The sequence below is a fragment of the Equus asinus genome, chromosome 15 (genome assembly GCF_041296235.1).
Source record: "Equus asinus isolate D_3611 breed Donkey chromosome 15, EquAss-T2T_v2, whole genome shotgun sequence".
In the NCBI taxonomy this organism is placed as follows: Eukaryota; Metazoa; Chordata; class Mammalia; order Perissodactyla; family Equidae; genus Equus; species Equus asinus.
Window position 1 is genome coordinate 13,503,883 of NC_091804.1, and position 24,201 is coordinate 13,528,083.

The window sequence follows — 24,201 nt, forward strand, 5'->3', positions numbered from 1 at the left end:
GGAAAACAGATCCGCCTGCTCGGTATAGGGGATCCCTCTGCTGAAGAACTCTCTGCCCCTGCCCTGCATCCACCCAGACTACAGAAATGCCCACACACTAGCGTAAGTAAAGGGGGGATTGTTTTTATGATACAAGAGTGCCTCATATAATTCAAGACTAGAAAATTCAGTGGGGCATCGTGAGGACACCGGAGAACCATCAAGAACAAACTGGGTCCTCTTTCTCTTTTTCTTCCTTTCTTTCTCCATAGATCCTTGAATCCCTGATTCTCTATGCACATGGGCCCAAAGCACCTGCCTGAGCCCTGGAGTCTGGAAACCATGCTGGCTGGCTCCAGAAATAGATCCAGAAGTACAGACGTCTTATGCTCTGGATTACTTAAAATCTCAGCCCGGACAGAATCCGATTAGCTCAGTTCCCATGTCAGGTGTCTCCCTCTGGTCCAATCATCAGAGACCAAGGAGAATAGGATTGGCTTATATACACATGGTATCAGCGGCTTGGGCAGGGGTACAGATTAAGTTAAATGGTATGGCAGACTAATTTTTCCAAAAGTGGCCACAGCAATATTTCTGGTCCCCTATATTCTTCAGGACCTTGCCACTCCTCACTCTGAGAAGTGGAGTCTGTGTCCCCTCCTCTTGAATCTGGGCCAGGACTTTTGGCTGCTCTAACTAGCCGATTGAATACAGCGGAAGTGGTGCTATGGGACTTCCAAGGCTACTAGGTGATTAAAAAGATACACTTTCTTCCTGATGTTTGCTTCTCTCTGTCTCTCTGTCTTTTCTCTCTCTCTCTCTCCCCTACTCACTCTTGGGAACCCAGCCAGCAAGCTGTGAGGAAACCCATGCCCCATGGAAAGGTCAGGTGTCAGTGTTCCCTCTGACAGTCCCATCTAAGGTCCGTTAGATGACAGTCAGCATCAATTACCAGACATGTGAGTGAGGAGCCCTCAGAGGATTTCGGGCCCCAACCTTCAAGCTGCTCCAAACGACCTCGAATGGAGCAAAGGTAAGCTGTCCCCACCAAACCTTGGCCAAATTACGGATTCATAAGCAAAATAAATATTGTTATAAATGAATAATGAGTGAATGAATGAATGAATGAATGAACAAATATTGTTGCTGTTGCTGGTTTTAGCCACTTGTTTGTGGGTAATTTGTTGTGCTGCCATAGAAGCCCATTTCAATAAGCTTTGGCACTCCCATCTTCTTGTCCCTCATTTCCATGACCTCTTGATTTCTGACAACCTCAATGTTCTGCTTTGCTTGTCTGATCTCCTCACGTCACTACCACCAAGCCAACCATGACGCCGAGGACACGTGGAGAAGCAGCGTCTCATTTATGACGTGGTTTCTTTTCCGTTACAATTATTTGGGGTGCTCACTTCCCTCCTAGAACCTGCGGGTCTAAAAAGTAAGACCACCAAGTACACTTTAAGCAAAAAGTGTAACTAACAATCAAAAAGAAGCTATTCACCTTGGCCAGGTGTAGGCTTCTGAGTTTTTATGCTCATTTGTTGGCATGATAAAATATACAGGGGCAAATCTAAAAACCTCTCCCAAAACATCCTAAATGCAAAGATTTGCTCAAATATGTTAGTGTCTGGAAGCATTCAGATGTAGTTCCCTACATCTCCCTGTCCAACACCTGAGGGTTGCTGTAACGCCGGGAGCACCTCCAGCACACATTCAGGACTGAAACCTCATCCTCCGTCACACTGCAGGAAGGCTGGCAACATGTGCCTCCTTTCCTACTACACTGGCAAGTGGGAGTACCCTGGACCTCATCCTACATTATGTTGAAAACATCATTAACTCATTAGCCAATAGGGTTTATTTGGGACTACTATTTCCAAACAGTCTTATGGTGGCCTTGGGACAAACATCCCTTTGAGAGCAGGCTGCCTTGTCTCACGCAGCGGTTCTCAAAGTGTGGCCCCTGGACCAGCAATGTCAGCATCATGTAAGAACTTGCAAGTAAGGCAAATTCTTGGGCCCATCCAGACCTACTGGATCAAAAACTCTGAGAATGGGCCCAAAATCTGTGTTTTAACAAGCCCTTGAGTGGATTCTGATGCATATTTGAGTTTGAGAACCATTGGTCTAGTCAGGTCCAGTCAGGTGCCAGAAATCACACCAGTGATTGAAGACGGAGAATATAATAGAATTGTGAACTAGGTATCAAGTTCTAACTAGGTGACTGAAAAGGCAAAAAGGGAATGCCAAGGTGTCAAGGAGAGCACAACTGGAGGAAGAGCTTGAGGAACAAAGGGAGGAGATTGGAATTATTAAAATTTAGGCACCTAGAGGTGAGAGGAAGGGTCCTGCAGAATTGAGAAGGGGCCACTGAGAAGGATCTAGGGCTGGGCTGGCGCTCTTCTCAGGACTCTGGCTACCTTGGGCTAGACCCAGGCTTCTGAGGAAGGGGCCCGGCAGCTGGTGCCAGGGTCTCTGAGGGAGGCAATGAAGCCGGTTCTGGGATTGGTGGATAAACAGGAAACTGAAGTAGGATGTGGAATTGGTGGATAAACAGCAAACGGGGACTAACTGCTGCTGCCACAGAGACTAAACGTTGCTCAGGTGACACCCACCGAAACAGGAAGCCCCTTCTCCCTCCTCCAGCCTTGCAGTCTCAATCTAGCGCCCCCTATTGGCAGCAGCTGGCAAAGCTGAGCTGGGATGAACTGTCTCAGCCGCAGCTTCACAGAGCAGGGAGGGTTCAGAGCTCAGAGACAATAGCTTAGTAAGTGGACAGGTTATTTGGAGCTATTTCCAGGGAGTCTTATGTGGTCTCAGAACAAATATCCCTTTTGGGGTAGTCTGCGCTTTGCCTAGAAATCCGACGCGCACAGTACACTGAGCGGTCTGCAGTGGCTCACTCAGGGGCGTGGGTGGGGTCCTCCAGATGACAGGGTGCACTGTTGTTGGCCTCTCATGGTGAAATGGCCAGGGATTCTTTCTGTGTCCTTCAGAGGATGAAAGCTAGAGAAGAAAGAATGAAAGGGGACAGCTGAATGAGGAGGGATTCTCGGCGAGGGGAAGGAACTGAAGGCTGCTGGGGGCTCAGGGCCTTTCATTGCTTTCTGGAATGAAATATGCAGCGAGCTGTCTGCTTCTACCTTCCCAGAACATCAACATTACCAAAAAGTGATAGCTTCTTGGATTTCCATGGAGCTGGGATGGGCCTGGCAAGCATGCCCCATGGCTATTTCAGAGAGCTATCTCCTGAGCTTTGAAAAGAGAAAATCGCACATACTTGAGGCCTCCTCTGACAGCTGGCAGCAACACCTCCAGTTCATGTTCCTCTCTGCTTCAGGCCCCATCAGATCCCCACCGTGACCCGCCCACATCACTTTCAAGGCAGCTCTGCCAATGAGACTGAGATGCGTCTCTCTTTCGACGGTGCTCCGGCTCTTTCAGGAAACAGAATGCGTGATGCTTAATGGAGAAAAGAACGTGCATAACTTTCAATGAAACTCAAAAGAAATTCTGAGGAGGAAGAAAATAAATCACTTGTTGGGCAGTGGAGAATAATGCGGACTTTTTCATGAGGGTCACAGACACCCAAAGATACCTTCGTATTTCTCAGTCAGCTCTAGCTCACATCTCTACCATGTCTCAGGAAACCCCAAGAGGAATATAGTGGAAAATCCTGGTAACAGGACACTTTTTACACAAAGAAAATGGTGGTAAAAAGAGGATGCATTGTGTCCTGGACCTTGCACTACCCTTCCTTGGCAGTTCTCGGAACCCCAGCTTTTCTTAATGTTTGAGATTGATGCCAACTCTAAAACTTGTCTGTAATGCATTTGATTTCAGGCAGAACAACTGCTTTGTCTCAGTCCACACCCAGCCCTGAATCAAAAGGAACTTAAAAGATTTATCACAAGGTAAGCCAACTTCTCCTGCCCAGTTTGCCTCTTTGTAGAAAGGGAACAGTCAGACTATTACAGCTCGACATAGCACCCAACTTTGGAGGGTTCCCTATGGAGTAGAAGATAAAGTTAAAATTCTTTATCCTGGCATTCAAGGCCATCCAGAGTCTGGCCACAATCTTCTCTCTCACTGTCCCCAACCCTCTGTCCCCTAAGCATATGTTTATGTTCATAGACTTTCTTCCAACTTTACATTTCATCTCTTTATCAAAATGCTACTCAGCCTTCCAGCCCCACCTCTTTTATGAGGCTTTCTCCAACTAAACCAGTTCATCATTGTCTCTTCTCTCTTCTGTTCTATTTAGCATCAACTAAATCTGACAATGAGGCCCTTCATCCGTCTTTGCTCCTCAGTGAGAATGTGAAATACAAAGGCAAGAACAGTGTCTTATACAACCCTCTGAGCACCCAATACGTTTTAAACTGGAAGCATACATATGAATGCATTTGCCAGAGCTCTTGGTTGTAAACAACAGAAACTGATAGCAACAAAAATATAAGGTACCTAAGAATCTAACAAAAGATATGCAAATATTTCATAGACAAATTCTTTATTGAAGGGCATTAATAAATAACCTTAATAAACAAAGCAATATACTGTGTTCACGGGTGGGAAGAAAAATCCTAATAATGTCAATCTGCAGATTAAAATATAATTTTAATGCAATTCCCATGAAAATATCTACACAGTTTTTCACAGACCTTGACAATCAGATGATAAAATCTCTATGGAAGAGAAGAGGTCCAAGAGCAGCCAAGTCAGCTTTGAAAGAGAAGAATGAAGATGAATGAGAAACTCATTTACCAAATATCTAATATTTTTATGTCTAGTTATAGTCATGGATGCAGTGTGGTGTTGGCACAGGGATAAACAGAAGTCGGTAGAACAGAGACCCTTGAAATGGTCCCATTCATACATGAAAATGTGACAGGTAACAGAAGAGGCATTATAGATTATTGAGGAAACAATGGACTATGAATTAATGGTGCTTGTGGAACAGCTCGTTCATTACAGTGAAATTAGATCCTTGCCCCACACCATATACAAAATTCCATGCCGTGTGGTCTAAAGGCCTAACAGCGACAATAGGGGAGACTCTGCTCATGATTTAAGGATAAGGAAGATTTTCACCCAACATACAAAAACACCCCCACAAATCACAAAACTAGAGACTCATAAATTCAACTACATTAAAAGTTAACATTTCTGTATATCAAAAGACACAACTAAAAAATGTAAAGTCAAGCCACAGACTGAAAGAAGATATTTTCAATGTTTGTAATGACAAAGAACTACCATCCAGAATATATAACTCACTCCTACAAATACGCAAGAAAAAGACAAAAAGGGAAAAAAATGAGCAAAGGATGTGATTCACTGAAGAGGAAATCTAAATGTCCAATAATCATCTATAAAGGTAATCAATCTCACAAGTAATCAGGAAGTGCAAACTGAAACAAAATACCGTTTCCTATCCATCAAAAATTGGTTAAAAAAAAATTAAGTATGATAATAGTATTAGGAAGAACATGAAACAATAGGACACGGAATTATTACACCGTGGTTGGAATGAAAACTGATACAACCCCTGGGCACAGCATTTGGCAACAGCCAATATATTTGAAGATCAATATACGCAGTGACCCGAAATTCCACTCTGGGGAATATAGCCCAGGTAACGCTGCTAGGTGATGCTAATGCTGCATTGAGGAGCAAGTTACTAAAAATTACCCAAAAGTGACAGTCACCTCCCCTTTCCAAACAGAGGTAGTATATGAGTTGGAAGTTCAATTAAATGTGCCCTTAACACCTCGAGGTCTTTAAAGAGGACTGTAACACCACCAAGCATTCATTCCAGTGGTTCTCAAAAAGTATAAGACACTTAACCCTGACAGTTATGTTGATTTTTAAATAGTGAGTAACAGCATCCAATAGTATTCAGTGTCTTCAGTCGCCACTTAGCACCTCACTATCAGAACACAGATAGGATTTCAACGAGCTGAATTCCCCAGGATAAAATGTCCTAGGAGCGGTTTTGTACCTTGCTAACTGTGATCCAACTGAGAGTTCAACCCAAATCAACTCTAATACCAGGGAAAAGGACAGCCTCTGAATGAAAATAGTGTCCTGTCAACAATTTTACATACCCCACCTGAGAACAGTTTTAAACAGAACCAGGTTTGCAAGAGTGAAAAGGCTCAGCTTTGACACAGAATGCTTGGAGACCACAGTAATTCAGGTTCCACTCTTACAGCCTAAATGGATAAATTATTCTGTCCACTTTATACCAAGGAACAGAGAGGCAGAGGCGCCCGCAGAAGGTAAACTAGGCAAGATTTCCAGCAGGGGCGTCTTTTGTCTGTTGCTTTTAGTGGCTTCCAATCTGACCTATTAAAGGTATACCCTGGGCCCCCAAAAAGGGGAAAGAAACTGTAGCTTTGTATTCCCAACTCATGTATCTTTGCTTGCAATCTTGCAGTCAATTTCAGTGTAATATGAAGAGGCCTATTCTTTTACAAAAAGTTCCCTCTTCCCACCAGGCTTGTTTGTTATTTTATGTGTTTCTGCATCATTTGTAGGCTCCGCTTTGATCTGCATTCCTCCTGGATGTGGGGTTTCCTTTTCAGCTACCAAAAGGAAAGCTGGTTTGTTTGAAAATCTGTTTATTTGGATTTTTTGCTGGCCTAAAGTCCCTGTCTTTATCAGGATGCGCAGAGCTCCGTGTCTGCCAGTTTCAGACATCACTCATTTTCCCAAAGGAAAGGCAACTTGGAAATAATAAAATTTGTCCGTTTGTGCTTGGAGTCTTCTGAGAAAGGAGTTTTAGAGGTCTCAGTTTAAAGTTTTAGAGAAGTGATTCTCTCCCAGATTTCCTTAATCAGCAGTGACTATCTCATGTTTAGACTGAGGAAAAAGAGTTTCCTCTCGCATTATATTCAAATAGGAATTTTCTCAGCAGCACGAGCTTACTCATGTACATAACCGACTGCACCTACATTTACTGGTAAGAACTGCACCCTCCTCAGAACAAGGAAAACTAGGACAGGGGCATTGCTCTTCCTCTCTTGGCCAGCATGGTCATGTGGATCTAGGAAAAAAGAAAGTCAAAAGCACACAAAGGTGACAATATCACTATGTCATCTTTTCCAGAATATTTTCCTTTTAAAAGAAAAGTCAATGCTTGACTCAGAGATGGATACTAAGTTGCAACTAGCATCCCAGATCTGATGAATGAACCCTGGCTGCATGAAAAACATTGGGCACATCAGTGCTCCTGGGGAAATGGGAGCCTCAGTCACATGATTAGGGATGCCTCCCATGGTGTGGAAGGAGGTGGCACACATAGGGCATCACCAGCTGAATGCATCTAAAGGCATCTTGTGAGTATCAGATAATTTTCTTTGATATGTATGCCTCGTGGATGGGGGATGGGATTACTTGTTGGGGGCAGGGTCATGAGTTCCTTAAGCCAATCCCACAGTCAACTACTTATTACCTATAAGTGACATTGGCTCTTGACCAGCATTGTTTCCTAGGAACGGTTCTTCTTAGGAAGACTGAAGCAGTCTACAGACAAAACACAGGGAGGAAATAAGGGCTCTCTGAATGGGGAAGACAGGAGACAGTCTCCCACATCCTCCACACGCCTCTTTGACAGAGAAACAGGATGTGTTCCCCAAGGAGCTTACGAGACAGTCCCCTCACGGGATGGCAGTGGCCAGGACCCTCTCTTTGGAGGGTTAGCCGGCAGGATTCAATCTGGGAATCCAAACAAACTTAGGAAAACAATAGGCAGGACCAGGAAGGAATGGGAATTATTTGTCTGTTTTTAATAGAATCCTGCCTTCAAATTGTAGTTTTGCTCTAGGAAAGAAAAAAAAATCATAGTTTTCTTTAAAGTTACACATGAACAGTTTCTGGCTTCAAAAGATAAAAATCAAAATCAACTCCAGTTTTTGCCTAAGAACTACCTCTTTTTGCAGAGACACTAGGCCTCACTCAATTTAGGCTGCTTGCAACAGGTGGCAAGTCTACAAAATAAGACTAGTTAGGTAAGATGACTCCACACTGAGATTGCTCAGCTACTCAAGCAGTTAGAAACCCCAAATAGGAGCTAAGGTGGACTTGTTTACACCAAACTCTGGGCTCTTCTCATTTCTCAGCTTGGCCATCCCTAGGCAGACCTCTGAGTCTCTGAGAACCAGCAGAAGCTTACAGCCCCCTTTGGTTCTCAAGCTTCGGAAGTCCACATGTTTGAAGGAGCCAGGACTGTTTGTTAAACCACAGAGACTTGTTTTGGCAGAACATTTAGATTAGACTTTGCTCCTAAAAAAAGACACCTATTCATGTTATAAGTGCTATTTATGAGATCCAGAAAGACAGCGAGGTGGGGTCAAACTGAATTGAGGATTTCATCCTGGCAGATCAAGGAGAAACAAAAGGATCCCTTGTGGAAAGTTTTGGTGGTGAGGCTCAAACCACAAAGGAAGCTCAGCAAATTGGACAAGATTGTCAAAAATATCCTTAAGAGAAGGAGGCTGTCTTCCTTCTCAACAATTCCCCAGCTAGAAAACAAATATGAGGGTCTTTGGCATACAGACTCTAAATTGACAGAATGTTACAATGCAGCCTCATCTCACACCTTCATTATCTCACGTGCTTAGATGGGACAATAAGAAATGGTTGCTCTCCTAGGAAGAACGCTGACATCACACTCTACTTTCCACAAAATCTCCAAAAGGACCCACATTTGAGTCCTATGAATAAACTTCCACTGAGAAGCCCCATCTGAGGCCAAAACCCCAGCTAACAGCCCCTAGAGAATTTACTAAAGTTTAATCCCTTCTCCTAGGAGATGAGCAAAGACATCACTCAAGAATCCTGAGAAAGGCTGGGGCGGGCTACTCCAAGTGTGAACCTTGGACCAGAAGCAGCAGCAACTGGAAGCTTGTTAAAAAGCCAATTCTCGAGTCCCACCCCAGGCTTGCTGAATCAGACTTGTGGGGGGGAAGGGAGTGAATCCGTTTAACAAGTTTTCAAAGCGATTTTCATGTGTCCTTAATTGTGAGAAGCACTATGCTGGCAGATCTTAAGGAACTGTCTAGCAGCTGGCTGAGAGGTCAGCCCCTGAAGGACTTTGTAAATGCAGGAAGGACATTGCACGAGAGCAGGTAGAAGAGAGTGGTGCCCAGGACCTGAGTGAAAAGGGAGTTGGGTAATCACCACCTGTGCCTTAGTCTGAGGCCGTAAAACCAGCAGGATACATTAACTTTGGTCTTTGGTGGGACACTGGACCCTGCCTGCCACCCTTCTCATTTTTCCCATAGCAATGCAAAGGAAGAGCAGCAGGTTCAAGAGTCAGAGACCTTAACAAACCCTCTCAAATAAGAGTGGGCTCTTCACCAGCTTCCGTGGTGTGAGCTCTATCCTGACTTCACCCACCAGCTGCCCACTCCATTCTCTTGCTGGCGGTCTACTAACAACCTCTCAGACGCACACACCAGTATCCTCTTTCTCCTCACTTATCTCGCTCCTCTTTCCCAGGTGCATTCACTCAAGCCCAGGACTCGCTCACTGCCACTGATCCCGGCCTAGCCCCCGCCCACTCTGCTGCTCTCTCATGTAGGGCCAAGCTCCATCCAAAAGTCAGTATTACTGCTCTCCTAGATGCTTCAGTTTCAACTCAAATCAACCCAACAAGTGTTTAATTGAGCAATTATTATATAACCTACTGCCTCACTCCCTGTTGACACTTTGCCTCTCTTCCTCCAAAAGTGCCATACAAACACAGACTTCTTCAGAGATGTGTGGCTTCTCAGAGCTCAAATATACCAATCATGATGCCTTTTCTTAGGAGTTCATTAGCTTTAGTTTCTGGTATTTTTTATGTTTTTTAGTTCCTACTCTATTCATTCAGAAAAAAACTTTACTCATTTCTCATTCTCCTCTACCCCTTGATTGAGGTTGACCATAGGTCTTAACCCCACACCCCATGCAATGATGACCCTGGCGACGCTAATGGTTATTGCAGCTAAAACACGTGGAGAGCTTACCATGAGCCAGGCATTGAGCTAAGCATTTCACATATATTATTTAATTTTCCCAACTGCCGTATGAGGAAGGCACTATTATTATTTCCATTCTACAGATGGGAAAACTGAGGCTTAGAAGTATTAAGTAAGTTGCCCAAGATGACAGGGCTGATCAATGGCAAAGCTGGGATTCTAACCAAGTCTATCTATCTTTTATTCTTTAGGCTTTATTGCCTCTATAGTCATAAGGGAAAATACATGTGAAAGTAATTTTAACCTGCAAAGCACTATCTACAAGAGACACATTCTTCTAAGGACTCTCCCATTTCTTTTGATTCCTCCGTTATTCAATTGCATTCCCTACTTGACAAGTGTCAACACGGCAATTTCTGTTTCTCTTTCACCAATTGCAGATTCCAGTCTCATTGTGCGTCTGAAAGCTTCCTTTCACCTAACTTTCCTGGCCCCTTTGCACCATGAGACACACATCCAATGGGCCCTCGGTGGAAGAGGCAGCTGGTAATGTCATTAATTCATTCACCTGCTTAGCACATGGTTTGTCCAGAGCCAAGTTTCAACCTTGGGTACCCACTGGAAGATTTAAATGGTCTCAGTGCCTGCCCTGCAACCTAGCCTGATGAAATTAGGGTCTTGGGGCAGGGCGGGGGGGCGGGGAGCAGGCATCAGTACTTTTTAAAGTTCCCCAGGTGATTCCAATGTGCAGTGAAGATGGTGAACACTGACTATATGTTTCATCTCCCTGCTACTGTTCTAATGTTTCTTTCTTTCATTTGTTATGATTACAAAACCCTCCAGGATGGCCTTTGTATCTGTGTTTCTCTGGTATGCCTCCTGGGCCACCTCCTGGACTGAGATTTTCATGGGGGTCTTATGATTATTTTCCTCATAGGGAAGTCACCCTAAATTAGCTACCTGGGATCATTTATTCTCCAAATTCTGTTTGAGTCCCAAAACAAGCCAGAAGGAATTTATTCTTTGAGGTATGGCTGAAATTTCCGATGTCCTTTTGCCTTCTCTATAGCTGGACGAACTATGGGACTCTTACGAAGAGGCTGCTCTCAGCCTGGAAAGACTTGAGAAGGTCTGGGAACATGTGACTAGTGACAAGTATCAAAGACTTCTAGAATATAAAGAGTAAATTTGCTTATTCTGGATATAGCTTCACAGTATCGTATGAGCAAATTTCTTAAAATGAAAGAACTTGGCTCTAAGATCTCACACTTAGTGGCAGAGGAGAGACCAAGACATATGGCTGTGATTGGCAATAAGGTAAAATGGTCTTAGAGCTTTCTTTCGCCACATCTAGGATAAAATGCCAAAAATTTGGTAGATCCTGAAACTGAATGATCCATAGGTGAAAAGCTACTCAAACCCCCTCAAGCCATGTCTACCTCACTTCTGCAATTTTGCTATCTTTTCTGAAGTGAATGCACAGTAAAAGAAAATCCACATGTGACTTTTCCTTGAAGACCTTATTTTAACCACCCTCAAACAGGGGTTGTGAGTGGAAGCTTCTAGATTAGGGAACAGTCAGCTTCCTGGATAGGATATCAAACCACGTGACACCTTTCATCTCCTTTCCAACATATGAATTAAGCCCAGGTTTACCTCGGCCGACCGCACCTCAGTGAGAGAGAGCGAAGAGGATTTTCAACAGGATTAAATGATATGAATAGCTTTCAGGTTTCCACTGGGGGCAGAGCTGGGGGTGGGACTGCTGCAGCAGCTGCTCTGAGGAGAGAATAAAGGATTTGCTGGAGCTTTGTGACTCGGTGTATCTGCCGAGGATTGATCTGAGAGCCTTTCTTAGCCTCCTTTGGGGAGGAGGGGAAAGGCTTCTTTTCAAAGTCACATTATCTGGCAACAAAGCCGGACCCAGGAGGGTGGTGTTTCGGGGATTGCACACTTGCTGCGGAGAGAGATGGGCTCCAAGCCTCCCTCAAGGAGGAGGCATGCCGGCCTCAACAGATGGGTCTAGGAGCTGGGAGGGGCTGGGGGAGATGAGGCTGCCTCCCTGACTTTCCCAAAACCTCTGACCTCGGCCTTCTCCCAGGTGGCTCATGCTCCTGGCAGCTACCTCCCTGAGATCCTGAAGTGAAGGCTGTCCTGTGTGTGTCCGGGGCCTGGGGAGAGGTGTGGCATGCAGCTCAGAAAGATCACTCAGCTATTGCAAAATGATGCAGCCGCTCTGGAAAACAGTTTGGCAGTTCCTTATAATCACCCACTTACTATATGACTTGGCAATCCCACTCCTAGATATTTACCTAAGAGAGATGAAAGCTTATGTTCATGCAAAAACTTGTACACAAATGTTTATAGCAGCTGTATTGCAATAGCCAAGAACTGAAACAACCCAAAGATCTCTCAGCTGAGTATGGATAAACACACCGTGGTACATCCCTACAATGGAATACCACTCTGCAATAAAAAAGGGTAGGACTGTTGATACACTGAACAACATGGATGTTAAACGAAAGGAGCCAGACTCAAAAGGCCACATACTGTATGGCTCCATCTAGCTCACATTCTAGAAAAGGCAAAGCTGTAGGGCATGGGGGAGGGATTGAATCCAAAGGGTCAGCATGAGGGGATGTAGGGGGTGATAGAATGTTCTGTATCTTGATTGAGGTGGTGATTACACAACTGTATGTATTCGTCAAAACTCAGAACTAGATACCAAGAAATGAATTTTATTATATGTAAGTAGAGAGGCTAAATCAGTAACAAATATGTCATGAAAGGTGTGAAGAGAGGTTTTTAAACTCCTAGCCCTTGTGGCTGCTTTCACTAAATTCCATGCTCCCTTCTTTCCATGGTAACCAGGAGGGCAGAATGGATTGTTCTAGATTCCCATCACCTGTTACTGCAATTGGTGAACAGATGACCGTATCCCCTAGTTGCTTCCTGGAGGAGATCAAGGTAGGGGACAAGTCGTGGGTTTTTCTTACTCTGACAGTCCCGGTTCCTTCCCCTCAGCTCTTCCTCCTTTCTCTCAAGAAGAATGCATGGCCTTGGCATTCCTCCCACTCATTCTTTTAGCACATATTTCCCTTTTGTTCCTTCTTCAAATTCTTCATTGACAAAATGAAAGGCAAATTGTACTGCGTGTATGAGATTAAAGGACAATTCATGACCTCCACTTCCTGCCAAGGGACATCTCAGGCTCCACCGATGCCAATGGGGTTGAGAGCCTCGCTCCTCCAAATGTGTTCGAGGACCAGCAGCATTGGCATCACCTGGGAGCTCAAGAGACACGCAGACTCTCAGGCCTGCCCCAGACAGATAGAATAAGGACCTGCCTTTTAACAAGAGGCTCAGGGGATTCACATGCAGAGTTAAGTGCAAGAAGCCTTGCTCTAAATTCAAATGTCCATCCTAACGCCATGATCATTTAGATCCCCACTTGCTGTGTGGAAAGAACAGGGCTATTGGCCTCAGCCAATCCTGACTTTTAGCTCCACTGCTTACTAGCTGTGTCCCCCATCGAGGTGAGCAGTTATAAATGTATTAAACCTTTCGAACCTCAGTTTTCTCATCTGTAAAATGGAGACACTAATGTCAACTTTATAGTGTTGCTGTGGGGGTTAAATTATATAATGTACGACAGCAACGCTACGGTGCCTGGCACAAGCAGAGATTTACATATCTCATTTGTCCCACCCACTCCTCAACCTGCTGAGCCAACTTAACATTGTGGCTAGACCATTGAAGTCAAATCCCAAATCGGATGAAACATTTGAAGGAATTAAATGGGCTAGGGGTGGATGGGCAGGGGGAGAGGCAGATGACATTGCTAATTGCCTATTTTCAGGGTACACTAGGTCAGTGATCATCAAAATTTGGTGCATGGAATAGCATTATCTGGGAGCTTGTTAGAAACAAAAATTCTAGGGTCCTACCCCAGACTCACTAAACCGAAACTCCGGGGTAGACCCTAGCAATCTGTGGCTTAACAAGCCCTCCAGGTGATTATGACACATGCTAGTGGGACCTTATCAAGTAATACCAAAAACCTGCAATTTTGGCCCTTGTCGAAGGCCTGGGATAAAAGAAGTGACATTTAAAGTGGTTTGCTGGAAAGCCAAGCCACTCCTTTGGCTTCTAGATTACTGATTTTCAAACTTGGTATTAAAACACACTGGTGTGTGAAGACATGTCTGGTTCGGTTGTGACGTATACTGCTAGCAATTTGCAACTAATTTATTCAACAAATTCATTCAGCAACTAGTTTTAGTGCTCTGTTATGTGTCAGATACTGCTCCAGGCTCCACTAATAGAATAAATCCTTAAGTGATACAATCATGACCAATAATAGGTTATTTAAAATGTTGGTTAAAGATGGAATCATAAAACATGACACACAAATGTTTTACTTTAACATAAAACATATAAATGGTTATTTGCCCATCTTTTCATCTAAGACAAAAACTTAAGTTGCTATCCTATTTCATCCATAACACATCATCTATAATTTTCAGTTTTGGTTTCTTTACATTGGAATGAAAGGTAAAAGACACTTGGGAAGCAATCTAAATGCAGAATCCTTCTAGATTTTTCAGATTTTTTTCCTATTCTTTTAAAGTTGTCTTGCTCATATTCATTCAACAAGAATTTTAGCTACTCATTTATTCTCATCAAGTTATATTCAACCTAGTTTGCACAGAAGTAACATCTTTTAGCACTCATTTCAGCAGTTTAAGTAATATTGAATTAAACGATGTAATTACAATAACAAGTACAACTAGCATATACAGGTTTGGGAACCCATCCACACTGACTACTAGTCAGTATAACATCCCACCCCTCTTTGGGAAAGAACTAAGTCTATTAGCTGCAAAGGTTCTCCATGTTGTGGTTAGCAGGCAGTATTCATTACAGAAGGGATGGAGCACATAGGTCAATCCAATGATTAGGTTACGTAAAAGATGGTTACGAGAGTCTCTATGATGATTGTCTTACCGGAGCCTGCAAATAACTTATTTTTTAAGATAATTTGAGCAGACTCAAGATTATTCCTATAACAATGCCACTTTAACTCATATTTCAGTTTTCTTTCTCAAGGGGAGGCTGCTAAGGTTGGTTACCCCAAGGCTATACTTAGCTCACAGAAGTGTACTAGTGGCTGTTGTATACTCATTGCTGGCAAATGATTTTTGTGATGCCGTTTTCTTTAAAATTTTATGGAGGCTATATCAGTTATCTATTGCCACAATAGTGCAGCATTACAACCAGCTCCAAACTTACTGACTTGAAAGAACCAATTGTTGTTTCTCACGAGTCTCTGAGTTGGCTGGGAGGTTCTGCTGATCTGGGCCAATTAGGCTGATCTCACTTGGGCTCCCCTGTGTGTCTGCAGTCAACTAGTGGGTCGGATGGAGGCTGAATGGTCAAGAAAGATCTCAGATGGGACCACTCAGTTTTCCTCCACATAATCTCTCAACCTCCAGCAGCTCAGCCCAGCTAGTCCCATGGCAATGGCAGTCTTGAAGCAAGAGGGAGAATAGAAACACACAAGATTTTAGGAGGCCTAGGCTCAGAACTGGCACACCATCACTTCTGCTAGATTCTGTTGGCCAAAGCGAAACATGAGGGCAGTCCAGATCAGGAGGTGGGGAAGTAGCTTCACCTCTTGGTGGGAGGAGCTGAAAAATCACATCCCAAGGGGTGTGGGGTTCGGACTGGAGATAAAGAGTTGGGGCGATGTTTGCAATTAATCAGTCATAGATGCATTGGTAATTATGAGGGCAGGAAATGATAGATGAAGAAAGCTTGAGAAGTAAATTTAAACTCCCTGAATCTAAGCTTATCATCTTATTACTATTATCTGTGATGTGGAGGTCTACAAGAAATCAAGACATTTAAAAACAAGTCTAATATCTTTTTATATCCGATTAGCCATATCATTTCTTCTTGTAAAATTTACATTTTTGAGAAAACTAAATGGCTTCTGTTAGTTTTACTTCCTAGAAAAAGTTTACTGTTTCATCAAAATCTGCACATTCACATGAGAGGAGATCTCAATGGAAAAAAAAAAAACCCTAAAATCCACTGTGGTACTAACCTGGGTAATCATACCATGGAAACTGGAAGATTAATGAATTCAGAAAAGCTGTGTTATTAGAGCCTCTATTGGGTTTGGACAGGGCAATTTGTGAATGTTCTTTGAACAAGAACAATTAAATTGTTAGGAATTGAATCTGTAATCATTTCCCACATGAGAGTTTATTCAGTGATTCAATAGTTGCCGAGCAGCTATTAAAAAACAAAAATAAACAAAAAAGCCACTGAACTAGATAGTTAGGGATCTTTGGATTAAGCAAAACTATCAGAAAGATGTCTATTTGGGACCACATTCTCTTCCCTTCCCTGTCCCCACCCGCAGATTGCCCCCTCTGAGCAGCGCTTTGGTGTCATGCCTGCAATTTTCAGTGAGCATCATTCTAAGAAACAGGTGCATTTCTCAGCATTCCATATATGTAAGACCCAAGGTCTCCTAAATATTTATAATCATGTACCCACACATATGTGGCTATCTTTCATAACAAAATGCCAGGAAACGCATGGCTTCATCTGAGGGAGTGGCTTGTTGGCTCTACCTGGGTAAAGTTAATCCTGTAGCCAACTGTGTTTTGTTGGTCATTTTGGCTGTCGGTGAGATTAGTATCCAGTTCTCAACTCGAGTAGTTGTGATCAACCTGCCTGTCTCTATTTGTTTTTTTAGGAATATGCTGGTATATAAATATATATTTGGATAAATAACTATGAGGAACTCCCATTATGACACTGAGCTCGTGATGGGACAACCAAAGTGTAGATGTGACTAAGCAGTACTTCTGCCCAATGATGCAGGACTAAAGCCATTCAGTGGAAAGAGCATTTGATAACTTCTGCCTAACTACACACCGTTTCTGCATTCAGTGTACACACGAATCACCTGGGGCTCTGGTGAAACTGCAGATTCTGATTTGGAAGGTCTAGGGTCGGGGCCTGAGGGTCTGAAGCTCTATCAAGCTCCCAGATGATGCCAGTACTGCTGGTCCTTGGACCACATTCAGACTAGCAAGGGATAGAGCATAAAAACAAGCCAAGGCAATGATGACTGTCTGCGATATCTAGAGTTGACTTCTTGCTGCAGTCATTTGGTAAATATGTGTATGATTGATCCTCAAGAAGTCAGTCGAGAAAGCAGATGGGTCCATGCTGTTCTCACTCCTGCACACCAGGCTCTGCCAATCCTCAATCAGTGGCATCAACATCACATTTGTCTAAAACCGGCTCATAGATTCCCTCTGTGGGTATAGACTGAATTCCCATCATACCCATTTATCTTGCCATGACCCATAGAGATGAGGTTCCTAGGAAATCATGTAGTTCTACCTCCCATCCAGGATGGGGAATCACCCTCTCTCCTACTGCTGACAAATGGTCCCAGCAGCCTCTGAGTCCCTTCAATGACAGGGACTCGCTATCTCCAAGGCAGCCTGCTACATTAAGGAATAGCTCTTGTGAAAACAAAGTTTGTCTTTCTACTGAGTCAAAATCAACTTCCTTGTAACCTCCACCCACTGAGCCTAGTCTGCCATTTGCAGCATCTCAAGCCTGCTCCCTCTTACTCAAATCAGCCTTTCCTACATTGCAGACAGCTGCCACACCTCCTTCCCCTCTTCTCCAATTAGACCCTCTTGAGCTCTTCAACTGCTCTGCCTAAAGGGCAGCACTTTTAGACCTTTCACCACCTTCTTCTGGGCATGGCCCAGTTCATCATTACACCTCTTAAAAATGATGCCCAGTACATACCCAAAAGAATTGAAAGCAGGGTCTCGAAGAGATATTTGTACAGCCATGTTCATAGCAGCATTATTCACAATAGCTCAAAAGTGAATAAAACCCAAGTGGTCATCAATAGATGAATGGATAAACAAAATGTAGCATACACGTACAAAGGAATATTATTCAGCCTTACAAAGGAAGGAAATTCTGACTTAGGTGAGAACATGGGTGAACCTTAAAGACACTATGCTAAATGAAACAAGACAGTCACAAAAAGACAAATGCTGTATGATTCCATTTTTATGAGGAACCTAGAGTAGTCAAGTACAGGTACATATACAAATAGTAGAAAGGATTGCCAGGGGTTGGGGGAGGGGAGGAGTGGGGAGTTGTTTAATGGGTACAGACTTTCAGTTTGGGAAGATGAAAAAGTTCTGGAGGTTGGGTTCATAACAATGTGAATGTACTTAACACTATTGAACTGTACATTTAAAAATGGTTAAGATGGCAAATTTTATGTTAGGTGTATTTTACCACAATTTTTAAAACGTGGTGCCCAGAGCTGGTCAGGACCCTTCAGTTGTGCTGAGACTATTGCAGGATATGCTGGGGCTGATTTTTCCTTGATTGTTAACCCCCTACATTTCTAGCAATGCAGCGTCAGACCGTGGCCCTACCCTAGCTCCTCTTCTTGTGAATTACTGCCAAACTCTCCCAGAATAATGTAATTGACTTCTCTAGTTCTTACTTACCTTTGCAAAAATATTGCCTCTTCAATAGCCATCTTTTGGAAATTAAACTTTCTCCTTTATAGTCACTCTAAGGTTTCTATGCCTTAGTTTTATTTCTAAGAAAAAAAGAATTTTCATATGTTCTGAAATCATTTCTGAAGGATGATTATGAAAATCTGTGTGTCAGTAAATCGATGTTATGACAAATAGCTAAGAATCTAGAAATTTATAGGTAATACTTGTGCCAATATTTCTGTGCTCAAGCTAATGTTTCTTTAGCCACCCTTGAGCCCTCTTGGCATAAAAACAATAATAATAACAACTACCTTCCAAATGAAAAACTAAACTTAAGCATTGTAATTTCTACTTTTTATGTTCTTAATAACTTTTTTCTGATTTTTTTTTTTTTTGAGGAAGATTAGCCCTGAGCTAACATCTGCTGCCAATCCTCATCTTTTTGCTGAGGAAGACTGGCCCTGAGCTAACATCCGTGACCATCTTCCTCTACTTTATATGTGGGACACCTACCACAGCATGGCTTGATAAGCGGTGTGTACGTCCACACCCGAGATCCGAACCAGTGAACGCTAGGGTGACAAAGCGGAATGTGTGAACTTAACCGCTGTGCCACCAGGCCAGCCCCTCTTAATAACTTCTAATTTAGAGAAAGCCATCAATAAAGAAACCATTGGCTTGAGAACAAAAGTGTCAAACACAGACACAGTCTTGTAATTTATTGAGAACCATTAACCCAAATATGAAAGCCCTGTTGGCGGGTCTAATCACCTTTCTTTGACTCTCACATTTATGCATGTTTTGAAATTTTCTCAGATAACTGAATATATTTAGCTCTCCTTTTCTCAAGTTCTAACAACTACTTTGCTTTTTTTTTTTTTGAGATCCGGAGGCAAACTTGGGTTTGTACATGTTTGGCAAAGCTGAGTGCAAATGAGATGGAAAGGTGTTCCCAGAGTGAACGGTACTGGGGGAGTTTCCAAATGCTACCTGCTCTGGAAGTGTGATTTCCAGGGCCTTTTAGGAGATGAAAAGGTTTGTAAAGGCTCAGTCACACTTTGCAATTATAGAAAATTGTTAGTTGCGTTTGGATCAGACAACTGTACAAATGGACCAATTTGGTTTAAAAAAAAGGCTATTCCGAAATAGCTATGGGTCAAGTCATTCAGGTGTCATTCACGGAACAGACAATTCACTACGTCATCACCACAATAAGGAGGGTGAGTGAATCACTTAAAGTTGTTTTGAGATGCCTATTTAATAGCGACTTACATGCAAGATTTTTTATTTCCAAAGAAGACTGTCAACAGTAAGAGTATATTTTATAAGTGAACTTTTTTCCCCTCAATAAAATATAAAACTATGAAAGGTCATAAAAAATCTTTGGTTTTAATTGAAGGAGTAAAATGAGGAAATTAGTCCCATGCTTCCTGGATTTTGCATTTTGGGGTTTTTGCAACTTTCTGTGATTGGCTTGTTAAATGGGATGTGGACATGTGACCCTGTTTGTCCTGATAGGTTTCCACGTAATGACTGTGAGACAGGATTGGGGCAAGACAGGCAAAATTATAAATAATCGAGCTCAAGGGGAAACCAACACGGTGTTTAAAACGAAGCTTACATAAAATCACTGTTGATAATGCAAGAAATTCACGGTTCTGGTTTCCAAAGAAAATTAATTCAGATCTCTTGTGTACGTAAAATGAAGCTTTGAAAAAACTGGTTGGATCTATTCAATTTATGCTTGAATGTTTAAACTTGTGGCCTGCTTATGGTTATCACGGGAGCTATAACTTTATCCTGACTTTTTAACATCTAATTCATTGCCCATAGGTTGGTTTGGTTCTTTTTCCTTCAGAACTTCTTGTGATGTGGAAGAATGAGAATGATCCACGGAGGTGGCTGCACATTCAGATTCTGTGGTTCTTTGAGGAGCTGACTGGGCAGAGTTTACCAGGGCCTTGCATTTTCTGAAACAGTAAAGTGGTGGCACACGAGAAGAGCTTACAGGACACGGAAGCATCCTTTGGTTAAGCTGGAAAGGGACAGAGAGATACCACATCTGCTTTTCTGTGGAAGAGGGCTCGTGAACTTGCATGAACTCCTTTTCAATGTTCAAAGAAAAAGGAAGACAAAAGACATTTCATATGGCCCTTCTCTATATTTGGAACTTTCTTTCTTATCGGAAAGAAGAAATTAGGAATTAGAAGAAAAGGAATGGGGGAAAGGAACTATCTCCCTTTGGTTCATGACTACCATCTACATTATCATCCTTCACAGGCATGCTCTCCACTCTGTCGTGCTTAAATCCCATATTTTGGTGGTGTCCACCACATTCTTAGCACCCTACACAACACTTGGCACATCAATAACTGTCTTCCTCAACATTTCATAGTGAAAAATTTCAAATGTAGAGAAATTTGAAAGAACTTTCTGAGAATACCAGTATGCCCACCACCTAGACTCTATCATTAACACCTCACTATGCTGCTTCAGCATATATCCATGCAGCCATCCATCAACCCCTCTTTTTATGCATTTCCAAGTTGCAAATATCATTTCACTTCCTTCTAAATACTTCACTCATAATTAACTCAAGTTGAGTATTACAATTTTTCTCTCTTTTGAACATACAACGAAATGCACCAACAGTAAGTGTACTAGTTAATGAATTTTGACAAATGCATACACTTGTGTAACCCAAACCCATCTCAAGATACAGAACGTTACCCTTCCCCCAGAAGAGGCGTCAAGCCCATCCCAGTTCCCCAAGACACATCACCCTTTTGATATTTTTTGACCATAGATTAGTTTTGCCTATTCTAGAACTTCACATAAGTGGATTCATACAGGATGTAGACTTTTGTGTCTGGCTTCTGTCACTTAGCATATTTTTGAGATAATCCACGTTGCTGTACGAAACATAGTTCTCAACAAATATTGATTTACTGATTTTTATCAGTGTTGATTAACCAGGGATTTAAGTTGACTAAATGTATTTAAATAGTTATTATAGCTTGAAAATCTCTTATTAAGCCTTTTGGGAATTTAGCACTGCTGTTTGTTGATGACTCAGCAAAGGTAAGGTAAGTTTTGTGGAGAAAGAAAAATGAAGCATCATCTGTTTAAAATGAAAGAAGAAAGATACCAAGGATGGTTATGATTAGAGCACGTGGGACAGTAACTGACCACAAGCCTCTCCCCTTCTCACAGGTGTAGGTGTGATGGCTAAACATGGTATTTTTCAGTGGAACATTTTTCTGGAATGTTCACTTACTATAGGCTATACTCAAAGGCAGGATATGACCTGGCCAAGGGGGAATCTGCAGATTTGAGTTCTTTCCACAGTAGTTCCCCATTCTCCAGAAAGGGAGGCTGAGAACTGGCTGCGAGGAAGTGGAGGATGGAGCTTCCACTCCAAGTCTGTGCGGTAAACGTGACTGGCTTTTTGGGGGAGTACCGATTAGCTGAAAGAGTCCCAACTGAAAATTTTCAAAAGAATCCCCTCCAGCCCACAACTGTCTTCTCTAAAAGCGGGTTCCCAAGCTCAGGAAGGGTAAGGAACACCATGCTTTGAGAATTCTGTGTTTATTACTGATTTGACATTTCTGTTAGGGTTAACCAGATAGTTTTGACCCCTCAGAAATCTATGTTCTCTTTCTTATTAGTCAAGGGGGCTAAACTCACCTGTGACTTGGAGCTGACCTCCAGCTTACCTGCAGCCAGATGGCTACCTGGAGGAACCTGCAACCTCAGGCGGCCCTCTAGGGTTAAGCCAGTGGCTGGGTCTAAACTCTTATCTAAAGGCCTCTTTCATCCATAGCCTCCTTCCTGAGGGACATGTGGGGGACAGGGCACAGAGTTAAAATAGATTCAGATATGGGGAACTCCAAGGAATGTGCATTTTAAGACTTCACCAGTGTTCATGAATTGTGCTTTTTCCTGCACCACCATTTTGCTTTTAAACCATTGCTTAGCACCTCAATTAGGGGAAATTTGGGGATAGAGGTGAGGAGGGATTGGTTTGTGTGTAAACTTTGGTGAGAAAAGTCTAAATGGGATTACAATTGGCAACTGAATGCCTTGCATTTAGGATAATTCGGGGCAGAGGGGACTGGGGCACATTAAGACAAAACGCCCAGGTTGCTGCAAACTTGTTCTGCTCTTGAGTATGTCCCTTCCAAAAATACGGATTATTAATTCTCTTTAATGATCACCAAGATGGTACATATTACCATTAAGAAGGTGCGTTTCTAGAGAGCATTTCTTGGTCTGTTAAAACGCTAAGATTCCTAAACCATCCTTAGTGGCTTTGAAGCAATGTAAAGAGGTCAGTCAGCTGCCTTACATTTATTCCCTGGTATGATGAGATCCAGCGCTGAAAATATCGTCTATTAGTGAGCCTCCCATTAAATGCAGCAAGTAAATAACCACAAATTACCCATCCTTTTATGTTCTCCTAAGTCAGCCTGTTAGAAACTATTTTCCCCTGACCTATTGCAACCTATCATACTTCTCAGCTCCGGAGGGCTCCAGCCACCAACTGGCCCCTGGATAGTCACGCTTTTCCGCAGGACATACCCAATAGAAGGGCCAAAACTTTGTCCACTCTTCGGTGGAAATGTATCTTTTCCCGAAAGAGATGCCGTCAAATACAGCAGCAGGTACGCTGGGAGAGGGGCTGGCAGAGGCTTCTACCAGTCCGAAGGGTTCCTTTGACCTTGGTTATGACCAGGAGTGTCGCTGTTCATTGCAAGGCTGGCCTCAAGGTGGAAATAGCATCCGTTTCTACTGCCACCCCAGAGAGGCCAAGTTCTGCTGCCTGGCGATGGCGGTGAGACGGTCCCTTCCAGGCTCCTCTCGCCACCCAGAGAGCTGCTCGGAGGCCGCCTACAGGTGCAATCCCGGCACTGCGGCTCGGGCAGCAGGACGGGCAAGGGGCGAGCCCAAGCCCACCGGCCTCTCGGCCTGCCCTCCCAACGCCCGGGCAGGGCCCCTGAGTGCCGCCGCCCCGTCCCCCCGGCTTCTCCTCGCCTCGGCCCTGGCGTGGTTTGGAGAGGAAGCTGGGAGCCCTCGAGGCTCCGCGGGCTCGGGGCGGGGGTGGGGCGCGGCCGAGGCTTCCCCTCCAGTCTGCGGCAAGCCCGGCTCCGGGAAAGTTTTCCAAGTTCCCAGCAGCGCCTGCCCCGGTCGCCTCGGCCGGCCGAGCAGACGGGGGCAAGCGCGCCAGCCTCCCCGCCGCCACCGCCGCCAGCAGCGCGCTCGCTCGCGGCAAGCGGGCCGGGCTCCCGGCGGGCAGCCCCTCCTCCCAGGGCGAGAGCCGCAGCTGACGCAGGCGGCTCGGAAGGCGGAAGCTGCCCCGCTCCGACCACTCGGGCAGCCTCGCGGTGCCTACACCTGGAGCCCCGACGGCCGGGCACAGGCGCCTGGGCCGAGGCGCCCGAGGGGGCGGTCCACGCGGGGGGCCGCGGGCGTCCCCGAGCAACGGACACTTCCAAGTTCCTCCCGCGCCCTCCCTGCCTTGCCGCTGGGCCCATGCTCCGGAAGGCGGGGGTCTGCGCTGGACCCCCCCAACGTCTACGCCGGCCTGCGTGTCCCCGACCCCCAAGCCCTTCCAAGTTCCTCCCAGTACTCCCCCTCCACGCCAACCCGGAGGGGCGTGGCCTGGTTGGCCACGCCCCCTCATGAATATTAAT

The 24,201-nt window shown here is 44.0% G+C and overlaps 1 protein-coding gene across 1 annotated transcript; it reads left to right on the forward strand.

The window, feature by feature from the left end:
* LOC123277204 (collagen alpha-1(I) chain-like) lies at positions 1–24,200 on the forward strand. Its single transcript, XM_070485559.1, has 6 exons — positions 1–102; positions 3,823–3,893; positions 7,090–7,319; positions 10,385–10,490; positions 19,393–19,543; positions 20,342–24,200. Exon 6 carries the CDS (start codon positions 23,130–23,132, stop codon positions 24,198–24,200), a length of 1,071 nt encoding a protein of 356 aa, XP_070341660.1. The 5' UTR covers positions 1–102; positions 3,823–3,893; positions 7,090–7,319; positions 10,385–10,490; positions 19,393–19,543; positions 20,342–23,129.
* Position 24,201: the final 1 nt, after the last annotated feature.

Coding starts and splice junctions, on each gene's coding strand:
- LOC123277204 (XM_070485559.1), top strand. CDS start 23,130: ATGTATCTTTTCCCGAAAGAGATGCCGTCAAATACAGCAGCAGGTACG.